The sequence below is a fragment of the Parathielavia appendiculata genome (assembly GCF_033297405.1).
Source record: "Parathielavia appendiculata strain CBS 731.68 unplaced genomic scaffold N657scaffold_1, whole genome shotgun sequence".
Classification (NCBI taxonomy): Eukaryota; Fungi; Ascomycota; class Sordariomycetes; order Sordariales; family Chaetomiaceae; genus Parathielavia; species Parathielavia appendiculata.
In genome coordinates this window covers 2,434,384-2,452,000 of record NW_026944220.1, presented here as the reverse complement: position 1 = coordinate 2,452,000, position 17,617 = coordinate 2,434,384, and the positions used below count along the sequence as shown (strand labels likewise).

At 56.1% G+C, this 17,617-nt stretch overlaps 7 protein-coding genes across 7 annotated transcripts; 2 read left to right on the top strand and 5 right to left on the bottom strand.

The window, feature by feature from the left end:
• Positions 1–63: 63 nt before the first annotated feature.
• Positions 64–735, bottom strand: N657DRAFT_652448 (uncharacterized protein; the record flags this gene model as incomplete). The annotated part of the gene is made up of 2 exons (XM_062794297.1): positions 64–600; positions 682–735. The coding sequence occupies 2 exons, from the start codon at positions 733–735 to the stop codon at positions 64–66; spliced, it is 591 nt and encodes a 196-aa protein (XP_062652660.1).
• A 1,089-nt stretch (positions 736–1,824) lies between these two features.
• On the bottom strand, positions 1,825–3,127 carry N657DRAFT_676607 (NAD(P)-binding protein; the record flags this gene model as incomplete). The annotated part of the gene is made up of 3 exons (XM_062795908.1): positions 1,825–2,455; positions 2,530–2,830; positions 2,926–3,127. The coding sequence occupies 3 exons, from the start codon at positions 3,125–3,127 to the stop codon at positions 1,825–1,827; spliced, it is 1,134 nt and encodes a 377-aa protein (XP_062652659.1).
• A 1,939-nt stretch (positions 3,128–5,066) lies between these two features.
• N657DRAFT_639396 (F-actin capping protein, beta subunit) lies at positions 5,067–6,662 on the bottom strand. Its single transcript, XM_062791769.1, has 3 exons — positions 6,526–6,662; positions 6,029–6,462; positions 5,067–5,955 (listed from the first exon to the last, which is right to left on the bottom strand). The coding sequence occupies exons 1-3, from the start codon at positions 6,555–6,557 to the stop codon at positions 5,561–5,563; spliced, it is 861 nt and encodes a 286-aa protein (XP_062652658.1). The 5' UTR covers positions 6,558–6,662; the 3' UTR covers positions 5,067–5,560.
• Positions 6,663–6,757: 95 nt separating this feature from the next.
• Positions 6,758–9,009, top strand: N657DRAFT_668030 (glycosyltransferase family 22 protein). The gene is made up of 3 exons (XM_062795429.1): positions 6,758–7,001; positions 7,059–7,508; positions 7,556–9,009. The coding sequence occupies exons 1-3, from the start codon at positions 6,884–6,886 to the stop codon at positions 8,950–8,952; spliced, it is 1,965 nt and encodes a 654-aa protein (XP_062652657.1). The 5' UTR covers positions 6,758–6,883; the 3' UTR covers positions 8,953–9,009.
• Positions 9,010–9,737: 728 nt separating this feature from the next.
• On the bottom strand, positions 9,738–11,925 carry N657DRAFT_44791 (phosphoprotein phosphatase PPZ). Its single transcript, XM_062787421.1, has 3 exons — positions 10,284–11,925; positions 10,074–10,226; positions 9,738–10,017 (listed from the first exon to the last, which is right to left on the bottom strand). The coding sequence occupies exons 1-3, from the start codon at positions 11,688–11,690 to the stop codon at positions 9,988–9,990; spliced, it is 1,590 nt and encodes a 529-aa protein (XP_062652656.1). The 5' UTR covers positions 11,691–11,925; the 3' UTR covers positions 9,738–9,987.
• Positions 11,926–13,628: 1,703 nt separating this feature from the next.
• On the bottom strand, positions 13,629–14,648 carry N657DRAFT_44705 (uncharacterized protein). The gene is made up of 2 exons (XM_062787417.1): positions 14,514–14,648; positions 13,629–14,384 (listed from the first exon to the last, which is right to left on the bottom strand). Exons 1-2 carry the CDS (start codon positions 14,522–14,524, stop codon positions 13,841–13,843), a joined length of 555 nt encoding a protein of 184 aa, XP_062652655.1. The 5' UTR covers positions 14,525–14,648; the 3' UTR covers positions 13,629–13,840.
• Positions 14,649–16,021: 1,373 nt separating this feature from the next.
• On the top strand, positions 16,022–17,032 carry N657DRAFT_564143 (uncharacterized protein; the record flags this gene model as incomplete). The annotated part of the gene is made up of 1 exon (XM_062788258.1): positions 16,022–17,032. The coding sequence occupies one exon, from the start codon at positions 16,022–16,024 to the stop codon at positions 17,030–17,032; it is 1,011 nt and encodes a 336-aa protein (XP_062652654.1).
• Between the last annotated feature and the right edge of the window lie 585 nt (positions 17,033–17,617).

Below are 17,617 nucleotides of genomic sequence, written 5' to 3'. Positions count from 1 at the left end.
CCCCAATAAATACGATACAACCCGTCTCATAAACTCAAAATGAAGCACCCCTAGCAACTCCGATCACTCACTGACCCAGTCATACACCAATTGCAGCTCAACCCGCTCCTCACCCTTGGCGATCACCACGTTCCGCACATACTTGCGCTCGCCGTCAATGATCTTGAACCCCCAAACCTGCGTCGCCGTCCAGTCGCTGTCAAGACTCTCAACGTAGCTAAGGAGGTGCGTCTCGCCGTTGGGGCCGCCCTTCTCGGCGTCGCCCTCGAGCCACCCGCCCTTCAGAAACTCGTCCGTGATCTCGTCGGCGGCGAGCCACTTGCTCTGGCCCTTGACGTGCCCGAAGAGCCAGTCGCTGTGCTCGCGGAAGGCGTAGTCCAGGCACCGCTTCTCCGTCGACCCCTTCATGCCGCCCGTGCCCGTCTGCTCTATCTCGACGTGTGTCACTTCGGGGCCAACCGGGTCCGACGGCGGGGATGGCGGGCCGACGTACTGCTTGACGTGCAGCGTCACCGTCGCCATGGACACCATCTTGCGCGTCACCCAGCCGATGTTCTGCAGCGCGAGGCCAGGCTCGATGTTGGAGGATTGGGTTTTGTTCTATTTTGGCGCGGGTTACGTGTCAGCGACAGGGTCGGGCCCGTCTAAAATGTCACATGCGTTTGGTTGCGGTGAACATACCATGACCCACTTGCCGTTGAGGTCGCCGATGGTCTTGTTTGTGGGAGCAGCCATGGTGGGCAGTTATTCTGTGGCTTGATGTTTCCGAGTTTCTAGAGGAGTGTTTGTTGCACGAAGTAGAGAAGATTACAGATCGAAAGAGTCGATCGAGGCGAGACACCAGACGGAGACAAACCGGGGAAAGGAAACCGAGGCCCAACGTTCAGGTAGGTCCCTGCTGGATCTTAAATTAACACGCCGTCCTCAACTTTCCTGGCGGGGTAAGAACAACTGTCACAAGATTGGTAGGAGGAAAGGAGTCGAGCAGGCTAGCGGCCGAGGCATGCGACCGCGGGATGTCATCGCCCTGGACTAGCCTGCCAACGGAAGGCTGCAGTTCGGACGGCCTCCGTTTCCAAGCTGCGGAGACCCCAGCTTTGGGAGAGCATGACGCAGCTGGCTTGAACCCGCCCCTCTTGGTTGGGATCGTTCCGCAGCGTCTTCCCGCTCGTTCCACGACTGTTGCCCCTTACACGATTCGACACATGTGAAAATCTGCAGTCAACACTGGAATCATTGCAACACTACACACTGGCATTGCTCGAAAAACTGCTTCACTGCACAATCAAGAAGATCCCCTGCCCAGTCGGCGATCTTGCGAGATTGTTCCCGTCCTTGGGCACCAAGTACTTTAGTGCGGGGTAGAATGACAAGGCGCCCGCTCTCCGAGGTTTTCATGTGATTTGAAGTTTCGAAACTCCAAAGGGGTCGGGGACATAAGAAGCTCAGTTTAGTGCACCGCTTTGTAGCGGACAAATTCGAAGCAATTGATACTCAAGCTATCGGACCTCGGTTTTGGCTCCCAGATTTCACTTCAGCTCTTTTCGGGGTCACATGAAAGCCGCGCGTTAATGTGGTCTGGGGCTGCAGTGTCGAGCCGGGTTGTGTTGTTTGAAGCGCTTCGCCTGGTATTATTAGTTGAAAGAGGATATCCTAGTATTACACCCCAGTTTCCCCTCAGCGGACCTGTCCACATTAGTCCTGTTACAAACCCACCGGTAACTTACTTCTCTGAGCATCCCGTCCATCTCGACTTGGTCGCGTACCCATGTCCAGTCCCAAGACACATATACCCATCGCCATCACCACCCATTGAACCGCCTTTCAAGGCCACCAGTTCATCCTCTTGTAGCTCTCTATCACCTCCTCGACGAGCTCCTTAGAGATCTTCGGCTTCTCGTACGTGAAGCCAACCACCTCTTCTAACCTCGACCCGTCCATGCTGAGGTCGGTATCCTTAAGCAGCTCCCTCTCCATGAACGGCGTCAGCGGGCCCGGCCGCGTGATGCCAGCCTCCGCAAGCAGGTCGGCCCATGGACCCAGCAATTCGTCATTGACGTCGTCGACGACGCTGTCCAGGTTGAGCTTGGCGAAAGTGCTAATGAGCTGCCCCTGAAAGCCCGTCTCGATGCCAAACACCTGACCGATGATGTCGGCCATGACGCCCTGGGTCGTGACGCCCTTGTCGACCACGTTGAAGATTGGCACGGCGCTGCCCATGGCCTTGGCGTCCCACGTGTCCTTGCCGCCGCCGGCGTACCAGCCCGCGACGGCCCACAGCGCCCGCACCACGTCATGGATGTGCGCCGTGTTGGTCCGCAGATCCTTGGTCCACAACCACTTCATCTCGGACTCGAGCGCCTTGTACACGCGCGCCATGCAGAGCGCCGTCGCCACCCATTGCGACGCGTACGGGCCGTAGACATGAGGGAGCCGGACGATGGCGAGATTTAGTCTGGAAATCCCGTCAGTATACCGGCATATTCTCCCCCTTTGCAGCCTCTAGTTATGAAGATGGAGAAAACATACCCGTCTATCTTTGCCAGCTCCTCCTCCGCCTGCAGTTTGAACACGGCAATTTTGCTCCACGGCTTGAGCTTGTCGTTTTCCTTGCTCGGCGCCGAGTCCGACTTGTAGACCATGCCCGTGCTCAGTTCGACAAAACATTTGACACCCCGCTTGGCTGCTTCCCTGCCCACGTTGAGCGAGAGGTTGAGCGACCGCAGCTTATACACCTCATCCTCTTGCGAGTAGCGCGTCTCGCCGCCGCAGTTGAAGACGTAGTCCCACTGTTTCCCGTCGGCCCTGTCGAATATCCTGGGGAGCGATTCTGCGGGGAAGGTGAGAGGTTAGCGGGGATGAGGGGGGAGGTGTGACAGAGATTTGAGGGAACGGTTGATCACGCTTGATAATGAAAAAACGCACGTTCTCTGCTCGCATCGGCCTGCACAAACTTGGGGCCGGCACACGCCTCCTCAAACTCGGGGGGCAGCCATGCCAGCTGCGGGAGGACCTTATCGACGATGCGCACCTCGGAGGCGAGCTTGTTCTGGTGTATGTGGAGGGCCAGGAAACGGCCAATGTAGCCGAGACCGCCGATAATCAACACCGACGGCTTCTCCGCCATCGTGCTCTCTGCTCGTGGCGTAGATAGGCGCGCGGTGGTGGTGAGGCCGGCGACCGGTCCGAAGAGAGAAGATGGGGCTAGATCTCACGAGGCCGGCGCGGGGTCGCACGTCGAGAGTCGGTGTCGTCCTTCTGAAACACCTCAGTTGTCTTGAGCAGCGGCCGTTGCACGCGAAAGTGCCAGTCAATGGGTGCGATTGACTCAGCAATTCTCTCCAAAAGGGCCACTCTGTTCCGGGGCGGGGTTGTGGTTCAGCTCGCCGGTTTATGTTTCGAATAAAAATGATAACTGACAAAAGGGATGGAGGCCAAGGGAGGCGGTGGGCGGGACTTCGGCAGGCTTCGAGAAGCTCGGCAAGGAACGAACAGGGGAGCAAACCAGGAACGGGGGGGACGGGATGTCCCAGAAAAGCTGGAGACGCTCCTCCGCAAGGATCACCAGAACCGAACAACTGGAATGGGAGTCGCCTCAAGTTGAAAATAACTACGAGGTAAGTGTAGTGGAGGCTTAAGTTTTTTGATCGAAATCTTATAACGTGGAAGTCAACCTTGGAATGCAGCTGCACGGTACAGACTGCAGGCGGTTTGCAGTGCTGCCCACCGACTGCAACTTGCCGCTGACAGCGCCTGCACCTAAGTGGAGCTTGCCTGTCAAAAGCCTCCCATACGTTCTTTGATCGACTTCAATGTTCAGTGTGTTCAACAACATGTTCGCAATCTGTCTCGAGACCCAGGGTCTGCGGGCACTACATTTCGCCCTGGCAGGTGTCCTTTGCCCAATCGAACCGATATCTCGTCCGGACATGGTCTGCCTGCCATTTCTTGTATCCCGTCCGACCTGTGTCATGCTTTCTCTCAGGAACCAGGTTCGTCTGAACTGGTCATGTTCTGGCTCCTCTCGGTCGCACGGCCCAGCTTCCAGTTCCAAATCCAGTGGAGACATCCAATGGCCCAGTTCGACTTCCTGACAGCTCCTCGTCGTCTATACTAGGGGGACCAATAAGGGCTGCCGGGGCGAACACCCAACACTATTTTGGAAGAAACTTCAATCAAGGGGGACGGCATTGCAGGTGAGACATGTCGATATGGCGTGGACGCGAAACATGGCGTCGGGACGAGATTCCACAGCCGACGCCGACCCTGGCCCACACATTACCTACCTTAACTATCCTAGCATTGAGCCAACCGAAGGAGGTCATTAACAGAGAGACACTCACCGCCCTGACATGACACGAGTCACACGACAAGGCTGCGTCTCGGTGTGCAAGAGATCTCACTCCGTAAGTTGTCCCAAATCCGGACCCAGCTGCACAAGCGAGGTCTGTGATGCGTTGTGCCGTGCGTTTGCTTGTTTTGAGTCGTCAATTGCACCCCTGTTCAACCCGTGAGGAGATCCCTCAACACCAGGGCTCGATTTGTCACCGGTCTTTGTCTCTGTTTGCGGCCTCAATAATTGTCCGAGCTGATTGGAACTCACACTCCAGATTGAGCTCCCAGGTTGCCGCCAGTCTGAGCTGTCGCCCACCAATATTGGCCCTTCCAGATGGTCAAGAAAGGGTTGTTTGCACAGCATGAAGGCTCATAACGGCCGCCAAGAACCCATCAAGCTCGCCAATCTCGGGCCCCGGGGAGCAGACCATCGAAGTTTTTCTAGAACGTTTCCTGATTGGAACAAACCCGCTTTCGCTCCTATACCGATTCCATGACCATGAATTGTCTGTACAGATTGTACATGTACAAGTACCGACGGAATACCCGTAGACATAATATGTCCGAGTTTTTGCATCCACACCACCACGGTCCTCAACACAGAAACGTCTGAAGACACCACCAAGAACTCAAGCCCCTTTTACGTGCAGGATGTGAAGCGGAAACGAAAACCAAGTCGAGCCCGGTGGCAAATAATAGCCAGCAGAGGTCACGATCGGCACTCGAAAGAAGCAATCACATTCCGATGTTTGCAGAGGTAACTCACTCACTGAACATCATTTCATCTTTTACCAAACGCCTCAGGAGTCAGAAAGTGTATGTAATGAATGTCTCGCGAACAGCTCATTGTGAGGTATCCCGGTTCGGCCGCCCTCAAAGGTGACAGGCGGCACAGGCCAGCAAACGATCTATTTCCCGAAGCGAGGGTTGAAATGCTGAGGTGCAATCCTGCAGCTCCCAAGATGATCCAGATCTTCATGCGGCTGGAAAATACACAGGGAGAGCGATGATGTGCATCCTTGAAACGGGCCCACTGGGTACCTACATTCCGGAGGGCACGGTGCCGAGGGCGCCTAGGTCACTTCGCAATGAGCGGTGCCGTTTCAGGTGGAGGAACAAGCGGCCTCCGAGCCAGGCTCGCTGACACGATCGACGGATAACATAAACCGTGAAGCAAGGCACAGGGTTGGGCATTCATAATTCATAGGTATCTCATCCACGGTCATCATCTCCGCATACTCCCAATCAACTCGCGCTGTGTCTCGCGGTCGCGCTGGCCCTCGCTCAGGCTCCCGATACTGCGCAGATCCCCGACGACGTCCTTGGCCTTGCCAAAGTAGACCTCCTGTAGCAGGTTGCGCATCTTGAGCTCCATGTCCTCGACGAGGCGGCCAATGTTGGCAATGTGGCTCTCGTCGTTCTCGACCGGCAGGTCCTGCTCGACCTGGCGCGTCATGTTCCCGCTCAGGTCGACCTCGCCCAGCGAGGCGCCCTTGGTGGCCAGCGAGAGGATCACGGTCGACGTGAGGCGGTAGTTGGACGTGCGGCCGCGCTCGCTGGCTTCGAAGACGTGGATTGAGTCCCACACGCCTGATGATGCGCCGTCGTTTTGCGGCGAGGCTAGCAAAAGAAGGCGGTCGATCAGCTTGGGAGGCAATCCCCACGATGTGTGTGTGTGTGCTTGTTCACTCACCCTTCTTCAGCAACACCACTCCAGCAAACCCATCGTCCAGATTCCACAAGTACACCGACGACACACCGCCCTCATAGTACAGGTCCCGGTAGACATCAAACGCCTCGTTGGCCTTGATCTCCATCTTGCGCACGCGCTCCCCGGGGACCGCGCCCTCGCCCGCGCCCTCGTTACTGCCACCAGCGCCGACACCACCCAAGCCGCCGGCCTCGTCCAGCGGCGGGTCAAACTGGTTGCTCCAGGGCGAACGGTAGCTGTCGCCGTCGCGGTTGTAGTCGCATAGCAGGTAGTCGCGCCCCGTCTGTTTGCAGCGGCGCACCGTCAGCGGCTGGTCGACCGACGAGAGTAGGTCTTCGGTCAGGTCGGGCGCGATCGCGATGATGTTGTTGAGGTGCTCCGAGGTATGTTTTGGGTTGAGTCGTCGCAGGAGGTCGCTGAAAGGAGCGTGGTGTCAATTCCCCGGGGCCATAACAGTAGGGTGGAAAACCAAAACTTACAGTGCCGAGTCGAATGGGTCTGCGGTCGCCATCTTCGCTGGCTGTGAGGTGACTGCTCAAGTTCGGCTTGGGACGCTGTCTTGGGTTCGATCTTCAGTTATGTTCGGCGTCGCGGGGTCGCAGCTTGCATGGGAAATGGCGGGGCTAGAGGCTCGTGCACGCCAGGGCCAGCGGACAAGGTTCTGGACGCCTTTGTGGACCCTGCTCATCAAGGGACATCATCAATCCTCCACTGACTCGGACCCCAGATTCCATGTGACTTGGAGCGAACAACGTTGCAACATTGACACCAAGTCTCGATATAACTTACCTTCGAAAGGCCATTCATTTTATGGCGAGTCTTTTGTAAATCAATTACATGGCGGCTCAACAAAAAACGGAGCCCGGCGCCAAACCAGCCACGGATAGTCAGCGCGGAAGTTCGAGGCACGACATTAGCAACAACGGAGCATTAGCAACACAACTACGGATATTGGGTGAGCTTCACCCTCCATATCACTCTCGTTTTGATTTCATCATTGACAGCGTCTCAGATGCGCTCCTTCACATCTTGATTCCCGGGACCATCCTGGTCCACCTCATCGTCGCCCCTTACACCAAAGTCGAGGAGTCCTTCAACATTCAAGCAGCCCACGACGTGCTCGTCTATGGGACACCGACCTCAGACATCTACCATAAGCTGTCGACCACTTATGATCACTTCACTTTTCCGGGTGCAGTTCCCCGGACATTCATAGGCCCAGTGCTGCTGGCCGGGCTCGCCCAGCCGATTGTTGGCCTCGTTGGGTTCCAACATGCCCAGTTCGTCGTCAGGGCCATCCTGGGACTGTTCAATGCAGCCTGTCTGCTCATCTTTGCCTGGAGTCTGAGGAGGGCATATGGCGCGGGCACAGCAAGATGGTATCTGCTCCTTCAAGCGAGCCAGTTCCACATCATCTTCTACGCCTCCCGGACGCTGCCAAACATGTTTGCTTTTGGACTGAGTATGTCCCCCCCCTCCTCGAGGTACTCACTTCACTAACATCAGCAGCAACTCTCGCCTTCTCCTTCCTACTACCGCACCCAAGCGGACCCAAATCTACCGCCCACCGCCAGCGCCTCTCCATAACCATGTTCGTCTTCGCCGCCGTCGTTTTCCGCTCCGAAGTCGCCCTCCTCCTTGTCACCACCATCCTCCACCAACTCGTCATGCCCTCTCTCTCTCTCGAGCGCGTCATCTTCCCCTTCAATGCATCCTTTCTCATCGCCCTGGCGACCTCCGTCACGATCGACAGCTACTTTTGGCAACGCCCGCTTTGGCCTGAGCTCTGGGGCTTCTACTACAACGTCATTCAAGGGTCGTCCTCTAATTGGGGCGTCTCCTCCTGGCACTACTATTTCTCGTCTGCCATACCACGCCTGCTGCTCAACCCCTTCAGCTACACCCTCCTCATCCCGCTCTCCCTCTACCACCCTGCCCTCCGCCGCGGCGCATCCCGCCTCGTCATCCCCACCGTGCTTTTCATTGCAATCTACTCCCTCCAACCGCACAAAGAGACCCGTTTTATCTTTTACGTCGTCCCTCCCCTTACCGCTGCCGCCGCCCTCTCCGCCAACTTCATCTCGAGCCGCCAGCGGTGGCAGAAGTCCCCGCTCTTCCCCCTCCTTACCGCAGTCATCACCCTCTCGGTCATCAGCTCCCTGGCAGCGAGCACCGGCATGCTAACACTAAGCGCCCTCAACTACCCGGGCGGCGAAGCATTGGCCCACCTACGCACCATCATCCTCTCTTCTTCCCAAGGCTATGATATCGTCCCGGTTCACGCCGACGTGCTATCCTGCATGACAGGCGTCACACTGTTCGGCACCTCGACCGCCTCGACCATCTCCTCCGCAGCCGATGCCGCTCTCTCGATTCGCCGTACCGGCTTGAACCTAGGTAGCGCCGAAAATGGTAGCGACACAACAACCGGGACCGTCAAATTCAGCCATATGCACACCTCTCCCAGCAGCCACCACCGCGCTCAGCCACGCCCAATCCTTGCCCTCGACAAAACGGAATCCCCGTCCCTCCTCGCGCTACCCTCCTTCTGGACCCAATTCACCTACCTCCTCCTTGAGGACCCGGCAAAGCCCACGGGCGGGCAATGGGAGAAGGTGGGCGTTGTGCAAGCCTACGCCGGGATCGAGCTTGTCAAGCCCGGTAGCTACGACACACACGAGACAGATCATGACGAGGAAAACGACCAAATGGGGCCGCCGATTGTTGGTCTGGGCAGGACAGTCGGCGCGTGGCGGAGACGGGTGCGGGCCCTGACGGGCGGGTGGTGGATCGGTCCGCGGATGGTGGATCGGATCTATATCCTGCGGAGGGTGGATAGGAGCAGGAAAGAAGAAGAGGGCGGGTCCGGCGGGAGGCGAGGTGTTGCTGCTGTCGAGGCGAGATAGAATAGTCCCTGATCCCTATGTAACAGTGACTTGTGTTACCCTCTTGATCAAACTGTTATTCCTACCTACTGTGATCTGTTTGGTTGCGGCGTTGATGACAGATCCTGGTATCTTACAGGACAAATCAACCCAACTAGGAACTGACGAAACAAATAAGCAGTTCAAAAAGACATTCCTCATATATTAGCGTGGGCTACCAACTGTCTCTCCGCTGCAGACGCCATCAGGCCATAATGGCACAAACAATTCCCCTACTTACAAAGCCGTGAGAAGAGCCCAGATGTATTAGGGTCGAGAGCAAAGTAAAAGGCAACGAAGGGTTGCGAAAGGGCGAGGAGGATTCCGAAAACAAAGAAGCCCAGAACAAGAGATGCTTTTGCTGGCTTTCCCATTCAAGCAGAACGCGGATCCCATATATATGCGCTGCCCAAGTTGTTTTGTTATTCACCTCAGCCCAATTCCTCGCGTCAGTTTCAGCCCGTCTATGCTCCATTAGGCCCGGCTGCTGTACAGTCCCTTTCCCAGGGACCACCATTCGAGAATCTCGAACTGCCGGCCGGAGACTGACCGGTGTGGCCCCACCCCTCCAGGTAAATGCAATGTGTGTCCGCCGTGGAGCAGCCGCAAACGCGAGAAATGTCCAGATGGATCTTCAGAAATTCAGGTCGCAGTGGCCAATGCAGTCCTCGTCCGAATGTCATAGCTCCCTATCGTGCAATCTCCAGTAATTAGAGTTGACGCCATGCGTAGTATTGGCGTCCAACCTTTTCCGTATTCCCTTCGCCAGTTCTGGCCATGATTGTATGAAGTACTCACTTCCCGGCGTCCGAAGAAACCCTGTATGGTCCGTGGGTATTCTCTTGTCTCTGACCCGTTCATCCGCCCGTCTGCTATCATGTAGCACTGTTCCTCCCCAGGCGAAGCTCGCGACTCGGCCGGGTAAGTTTCGTTTGGTGTAATAGGTACGCCGTGACCCGTGACCCGGCATCGATGCTAGGTACCGTAGCGCCTGCTGCTCCGTTGCGTTGCACGCGATCAAACGCTCTGAGGATACAGGCCCGCGGGCTGCAGAAGTGTTAGTTAACTCTCGAGGGAAATTCCCGAGATTGGACGGCACATACCGGGCTGTTGAGCATCTGGTTCCGCTTGTTCCTGCCTTTCTTGATGTGGTTCTTGAGCGCATTCGAGTCCAGAGGCTTGAGCAGCTCAAAGCTGCATAGGAGCTCGGTCGAAACTGACATGACAGCACCCCAGTTGTCAAACTCCCCGCAGTACTAAAAAGTCGTCAGCCGGTGTCTTCAACATGTGCGATCTGCCCAGTTGAGACTCACGTTGGGCGCACTGAAAACCGTGACCAGAACTCGGTCAGTGAAGAACTCGTAACCATCCTCGACCACCATGTGGGCTCGGCAGACCAGGTCAAAGTCATTGGATGCGAGGAAGTCGGTAATGACTTTCTTTCCAAAGCAGTAACTAACTCCCCGTTCATTGGCCTCCCAGTCCTGTTCCATGTCAGCGGGATCGGACCACAGAAGGTCGTTCAGGAGGCCGTAGTCAGGGACGTCTGTCGGGCGGGCAATGTTCCGAATGTCGTCCATATGGCTGAGAGCCGGCGATAAGCCCCCGTGGACGCAGAATATCTTGGCAGCCACGATGGCAGCTATGGGGAGCGTGTTGAACGTGTCAATGAAGGTCTTCCAGATCTTCACATTGCACCTCCGCTTGCATTCGTCGTAAAAACCATAGACACGCGTGACGTTGGCGCACTCGTGGTTGCCACGCAGCAGGAAAAAGTTCTCGGGATATTTGAGCTTGTAGCACAGCAGCAGGAGGATAGTCTCGAGAGACTGCTTTCCGCGGTCTACGTAGTCACCGAGGAATAGGTAGTTTGACTTGGGCGGGAAGCCGCACATCTCAAACATGCGGATGAGGTCCGTGTACTGGCCGTGGACATCGCCGACGATCTTGACGGGAGCATCCAATTCGAGGAGAGCTGGCTGGGAGAGGAAGACTTCTCGGGCACGGTGGCAAATCGCCGCGATTTCTGCGTTCTTGAGGCAGACGCTCTTGGTGACTTTGCCGGCATAGGCGGCATCCAGCAGGCGCTTGATGAAGTCATCGAGGTCAATGTCCTTGATGTCGCTCATTGCAATGCCCGAGGGGGACTCTTCTTTGACGGGTTCCTGCATAAGAGTGCCTGTGCCGTAGACAGGAATCGGCGTATCTTCACGCTTGACAAGGATGCTCTGACCTGGCTGCTGGGCGATAGTGCTGGCATTGGCGGCGCCGGAGGGAGGCTGGTCTGAGACGTGGTCTACTTCGCCACTTGCTTGGGCGGCCGAAACGTCATGAATCCCCGCCCTCATAGACACTGACTGAATGGGTGACGGCGGAGGGTCGGCAAGCGGAGAACCTATTTCGGCCGACGAAGGGGAACTTGGCGACGGGAGCGAGTCGGAACGATTGACCCGGCTTTGGGGCTGCTTCCCGCTCCTCCCAGATTTGACCGAAGCGGCATCCGATCTCTCAGGCGCATCGCCGTTGGACAGCATGGCCGAGCTCCGGGGGCTGTCCGTCTTGCCCGAGCCAGGTATCTTGGAGCGGAGCGAGCGGAAGGAGCGGGACGAGTCCCTCGTGTCGGACCTGCTGAAGGAGGGGTATGACTGCAGGACATCGTCATGGCTGCCTGCAGGCTTGGAAGACGCCGCGCCGGCATCTTTGGAGCTTTGGTTGCCCATGGTTTCTCGATGTCAGAGAGAGTGGAACTCTGGTACGGAGAAGTCCAAGGGGCTGGACGGCGTGCGCGTGTCAGGTTGTGGTACCGGCAGGGTTGCCTTTGAATACCCACACAGCCTACCGCTGCACCCGTCTAGAAGCGATTGTCTATCTGGCGTGTCCCAAAGGTGCTAGGGAGGGTGGTAGAAGCGCTCAAGGTGGAAGAGCAGGCTGATGGAGGCGGAGGACCAACGGCACAGTGAGTGTTCCGTTTTTGAAGACTTGAGAACTTGCGCGGGGAAAGTTTAGGTTATCGGAAGAGGGCGTGAATGTCGGACCACCGTGGTAGTTTGCCGGAATGTCGGAATTAACGGGCGGGCAAAGGTTCGGTGGAATGAGTCGAGTCGGGGTTATTCAAGGCCGGCGTGGCTAACTCCCCCCTGAAGGTAAGATGATGTCAGCCTCAGGTAGCTCAATCCGCAGACAAAACAGCAACAGCGAGCACAACCGAACAGCAAAACCCGAGAAAAGCAAATAAACGATAGCGAGGAGAGAGCGAAACTTAGGTATGAAATGTGGGGATGCACGAGAGACGAAGTTCGGGGAAAAAAACCTACTCGGTCGACCGATAAGAGGGCGGGATTGACCAAGAAAGGTACCGCCAAGGCTGAAGGAGGCGGGTGCTGGTGCAAGATGCCTTGTCAGGAAATAGCCGACCTTGTCTGGCTGGGCTGCCGCGATTGAGGTTGGAAGACGACAGGGTCGAGAAGGGGGAAAACCGAGTACAAATTGTCGAGGAGAAGGGTTAAAGGTCGGATGCCTGTTAAACCAATGCGCGCGCGCCGCAGTTGGAGGATTGCCACCAGGGTCGATCGCCACGACAGGCGATACCGGTTGGTGGTTCAAGACGAAATGGAAGCGCCGACGTAGGTGTTGCGCATCGACGGGAAAAGGAAATCGTGATGACCCAGAAATCCAGGCGAATCTAGGGTGATACAAGGGACCAGTTAAGGTTACTAGGTGATGGGTTGGACAGGTGAGTCGATTGAAGATCGTCACCGGGTCAGCAACCTTTGCGGCGGGTCTGGGGAAAAGGCTGGCGATGACGACGCGGCTGTGGGAGTGGGATGAGCAGAGATTGGCGGGGCGCTTTCAGTGGTATTCCATACGCTCAAGCTAACTGAACAGTGGTTCCAGATAAGGTAGTGGAGACAGCTGGTTCAATTGGGGATGACGGCCAGCTTGTACTGTAACGACAAATTCGACAATACGCGGATGGTTCCTGCCTGTGAAGTTGATGTTCTACTCAGACAGATGCAATGCTGAAGACGGAATGTGCCATGCGGCTTTGACAGGTGAGATGTTAGGTTCATAACGTTAACTAGCAGGAATGAATTCCACGAACAAATGGCAAAGTGAACGCCACGTGCCTCATGCCCTGTCCGAGTGGGGCTGTAGTCCGGGTGCTTTTCACTTTTGAGCTTCCCATGTGGCTGCTCTCTTGGCTAGCCCCCCGCACCTCACTGTCGGGTGTCATTGCACCTTCGTGAAGCTGCTGGCGTCCAGAGCGGTCCATGCATGGATCAACGGCAAGCAGATAGCAGGGTCATAGCTCCAGGCCTCCTCAATGCGATATCGAAGTCATCTTTTTGGGTGAAACATCCCGGACAGGAAACTCAATCACTGTGGGCTTCAGAATGGCTTGGCTGCGGCCCAAGTGAGACAGAGGCCGTCTTGGTCCTGCCATGAACATTGGCCAGGCTACAGCTACCCGGGACTCGGTATCCCCAGCACTCCGGATCAGATTGCGGGGTGCCAGAGGTGCGGCTTGAGCTCGAACTCACAACAGGTATGTAAAGGCAAACAGTCTGATATAACAAAGAGCTTCCAGTATACGGATACAACAGCACAATCTCATGATAGTCGGGACATTCTCGAAGACAAAGCTGGACGGCGCCAGGGCGGTCCAGGAGGCTGCTGGGGAGGATGTGCAATGCTAAGGTAGCCCTCCCGCAGCCGAAGACTCTCTGCTCTGGGATTCGACCTACCTGAGATAGAAGCCAGGGCCGTTGTTGGCTGTATTGTTACCCTGGTTGTCTTCTGTGCGGCGCACTCAGCTGACCCTCTGTGACTCTTGGAAGCGGTGTGTACAATCGAATACATGGCATTCAGATCACTCGACGAGGAAGAGTTTTCTCCACGAGGACTCATGATTCGACCTGCCATCCCCAAGCGGCGATCTCGCTTCCGGCGCTGCATAAATGTGCATCTGCAAGACGCCGGGAAGGGAGAAAGGTGGGGGTGGCCGACAGGTCATCGAGCCGGCCTCCGGTAGTCCATACCTCGTTTCTATCTTCGGCTCGGCAGCGAACGGTCGCTCAACGCATTCGGGATAACTGCTTCGGGTTTGCACCCGGACACCATAGATTGAGTAAATGTACGGATATACCTCGTTTGTGAGTGTGGACTTGCCGCCTTCCTGCTCTGACTTTTGTTTCGGTATTTTTCGCAACCAAGAGCTGCCGTTGTTTCGGTTGTTTCGACTGTCGTTTGGGAAGAGGACACGGCCGTCGACCGGCCCAGAAGGAGCGACCCCATCAACATCGGTGGCCGGGCCGAGGCCGGAGCAAGCGGCGAGGCTGGGCCTCATCGGATCGGCGTCGGGATTTCTGAACGCTGGGTAACTCGTCTCACCGCTTGGCCTTGCCCCAGAGCTCCTGTTCCAAATTTAGAATTCTGCCCTGCCTCTTACGGATAGTTAGTGGGACACCGGCAACCCAGCCACCGCACGACACAGCCAGACGCCATACGACCCACCCTCGCAAGCCACACGGCAAGTTACCAACTCAAAGCTCATCACGCAAGTCCGTTGGACCTGATAAACTGGGTTTGCGGTGAAAACAAAATTGTGCTGTGGTTAGCAAGGACAAAGCGGTTTAGCAGAGAGATTCTCGCGAAGTACAGAACCTGGATGGGTTGCATGGAAAGAATGCGGGGATTTGCGTTGTCCTGACGGCTGCCAATTGTCCACAGGTCAAGTCACAAGCGAGCTGTGTTCAGGCTCAGCCTTGGGCGCTGGCGTCAGCTCGACACGGAAACAGGATCATGTCCCCGCCATGGCAAACTCTGTCTGGAGCACCAAGAAGTGTGAGGCTCGCAAGGCTCGCCGGTCACATTCCCGAACCCGCCAGGCGCTCATACTGTGTTGGTAGGACTCCACAACTTTCCGGTGCTGGTGACGGGGATACTACTCCGTCCATGATGTGTGAGATGCGTCGATGTTGCTCATGATGTGGCTGCAGCTGAGCTTGTCCAATCCATCTGTGGAGTGCGAGATATTTGAACACAGGGCATCGTTGCAGAACGTACTTGTACGAAAATAAGTAACCCGACTCAAGTCTCGAATCATACAAGTAAACGGAGGTTCTCAGCTGGTCTGTTAATTTACTTCGGCAAGTTTATAACCTCCTTTAGTAGAAGATGCCAATCACCAAACTTGTACACAAGATTTGAAAGACTAACTATCCGTATGGAGTATGTGAGGGGAAATTTCGTGGTGCTTGCCATTTCTGGCCATGCACTAATAACACCGCTGGGTTGTTGGGCTGACTGCGGGAAGACGAGCCTCCGTGAACCAGGGCAACAACGTGTGCTGATGAGAAGCGGAGAGGGTTCTTACTGTTATGAGATGCACATGGAAAGGGGCCTACCAAGGCAGCCGTGTTCCTGCTGTCGATCTGCAGTTTCCAACGTCGCGCGAAGTGGCTCGAGATCACTTTGGGAAACATTTTCCCATTTTGAGTTGAAGCTTCCCATCGATGCTAGTATTGTTATCGCCTCGAAATGGGCTTTTTGAGGCAGGTGTTCCGTTGTGCTGGGCCACAATGTCAAGCTAAGATTGGATGGGCCGGGAATTGCTTGGCTTTTGGAGAGGCCCTGTACCGGGATCGGCATCCTCTCTAATCATGTCCTGTTTTGCTAGGCACCGGGAAGTGGGTCTAGCTTTCATCTGCAGGGTGTTGAAAACTGTGCCACCTACCGGCCGAGAACACAGCCTTGCCGCAGGGGACATGGAAAACGTGCTGGCAGGCTGCCAGATGGTCTTGGGGTTTTATTTATCTAGCCCAAACCGCCCCATTCCCAAACAACCAACCCATCTCCTCATTGTAAATTTGTCATTATTCCCCTCCTTGATTTCTGGGGTTGTACTGCACATCTTTCCTCAAATACCTCGCCTCAGCGCCGTATCCTCTCGCTGAAACATCTTTCTTGACCTTTAACCGACTTACGTCACTCCGAGTCCCGCATCATCAAAAACACTACCAACAATCGTTTTCAGAGCAGTACACACGCCATGGCCAACTTCGGGCGATTTGTGTGTGTTTTGGTGCCATTTTTGCTGACACTGGCAGCGCTGGTTGCGCTGCTGGTGGGTGGTCTGTCTGGCATCGCCGACAAGGGGTTGTACATGTTTCAGGTCGACGTAACCAAGCTCGAAATTTCGCCGCTCTCCGTTTCCAAGATCCTCGATGGCAGCGGCATCGACATTCCTAACCTCAACGACATCGATGTCTCCAACATCGACATCAGCAAGCGCCAGGCACAGACGACCAACATCATGGCTAAAGACCTCGGCCTTTATGACCTGTACGACGTCAACGTCTGGAACTACTGCTATACGACCCAAGATGGCAAGCGCGATTGCATCAAGCCGGCCTTCAACTGGGCCGCCAAAGAGCTGGACGCGACGACGAACGACTTCAACAGCATGCTGACGTCGACGGGCCTGAACGTGGAGCTGCCTAAGGAGATTACCGACGCGCTCAAGGCCTTTGGCACCGTCTCCAAGTGGACCCAGATTGTCTTCGTCATCGCCTACGTCGCGTTGGGCATCGAGCTCTTCTTCGGCCTTTTCGCCAACTGCAGCCGCGCCTTCTCGTGCGTCACCTGGCTCATCTCGGCCGTCGCGACCGTCGCGACGAGCGGCGCCGCCGGCCTGGCCACCGCCACCGCTACCGTCGTCGTCGGCGCCGTCAAGGCCTCGGCCGAGATCTACGGCGTCCAGGCAAAGCTCAACTCGCGCTACCTGGCCACCGTCTGGCTCGCCGTCGCGTTCGCCTGGGGCGCCGGCCTCTTCTGGATGTTCACTATCTGCTGCTGCAAGCCCGACCACTCGTCCCGCCGCAGCCGCCATGCCGACAGCGAGAAGCTCATCCCGTCCTCGGGCCCCGGCTACCAGCGCCTCAGCGAGCCCAACGGCTACCACGGTGCCGGTGCCGCCTATGCCCAGCAGTACCCCCGGCAGTCATACGGGCCGGTGCAGCATGCTGGCGCGTACGAGCCGTATTCGCATGCGCGGGTCTAGGATAAGGGGTAGATAGAAGGTGATTTGCTGCAAAACAAGAAAATTCAATGGGGTGGTGGCTCGACGCAGCAAGCAGGGGCGATTGGGTTCTGCTCTCTGTGCATATTATGTTGATGGCCATATATTTCGTTTCATATCATCATTTGCATTAGTCGGCGTTAGGTGGATTTCTTTTACTTTTCGGAATCGGTACTCTGGGTTGGGAAGACTCTTGATGGCCGGCAGCTAGACGCCGATGGATGAGGATCTGGCAATGATACCCTGCTTGGGTTCTTGATGAGTGGAAATATGATGACACATTCTTCACTTGGCCTTGTCCGGGCTCTTGACCTTGTGAGAACTGCTCGTCGTCCTCCGTGCTTTCGGGTTTCGTTAATTGAATGTGTCTTAATTCCGATCTCTGCCCGTTGGGGTAAATCCTGAAGGGTCTGTTGAGGGTATTCAGATGGAATGGGGGTTCGTGTGCACCCGAGTAAGCGCCCGTACTATGTCACCCGCATCTCCCCCGACTGGCTGATCCAAGAGAAGACCAGTAGGCAGGGCCAGGAGAACTAGCCACGATTTCGAGATGTAAAGCATTACTTA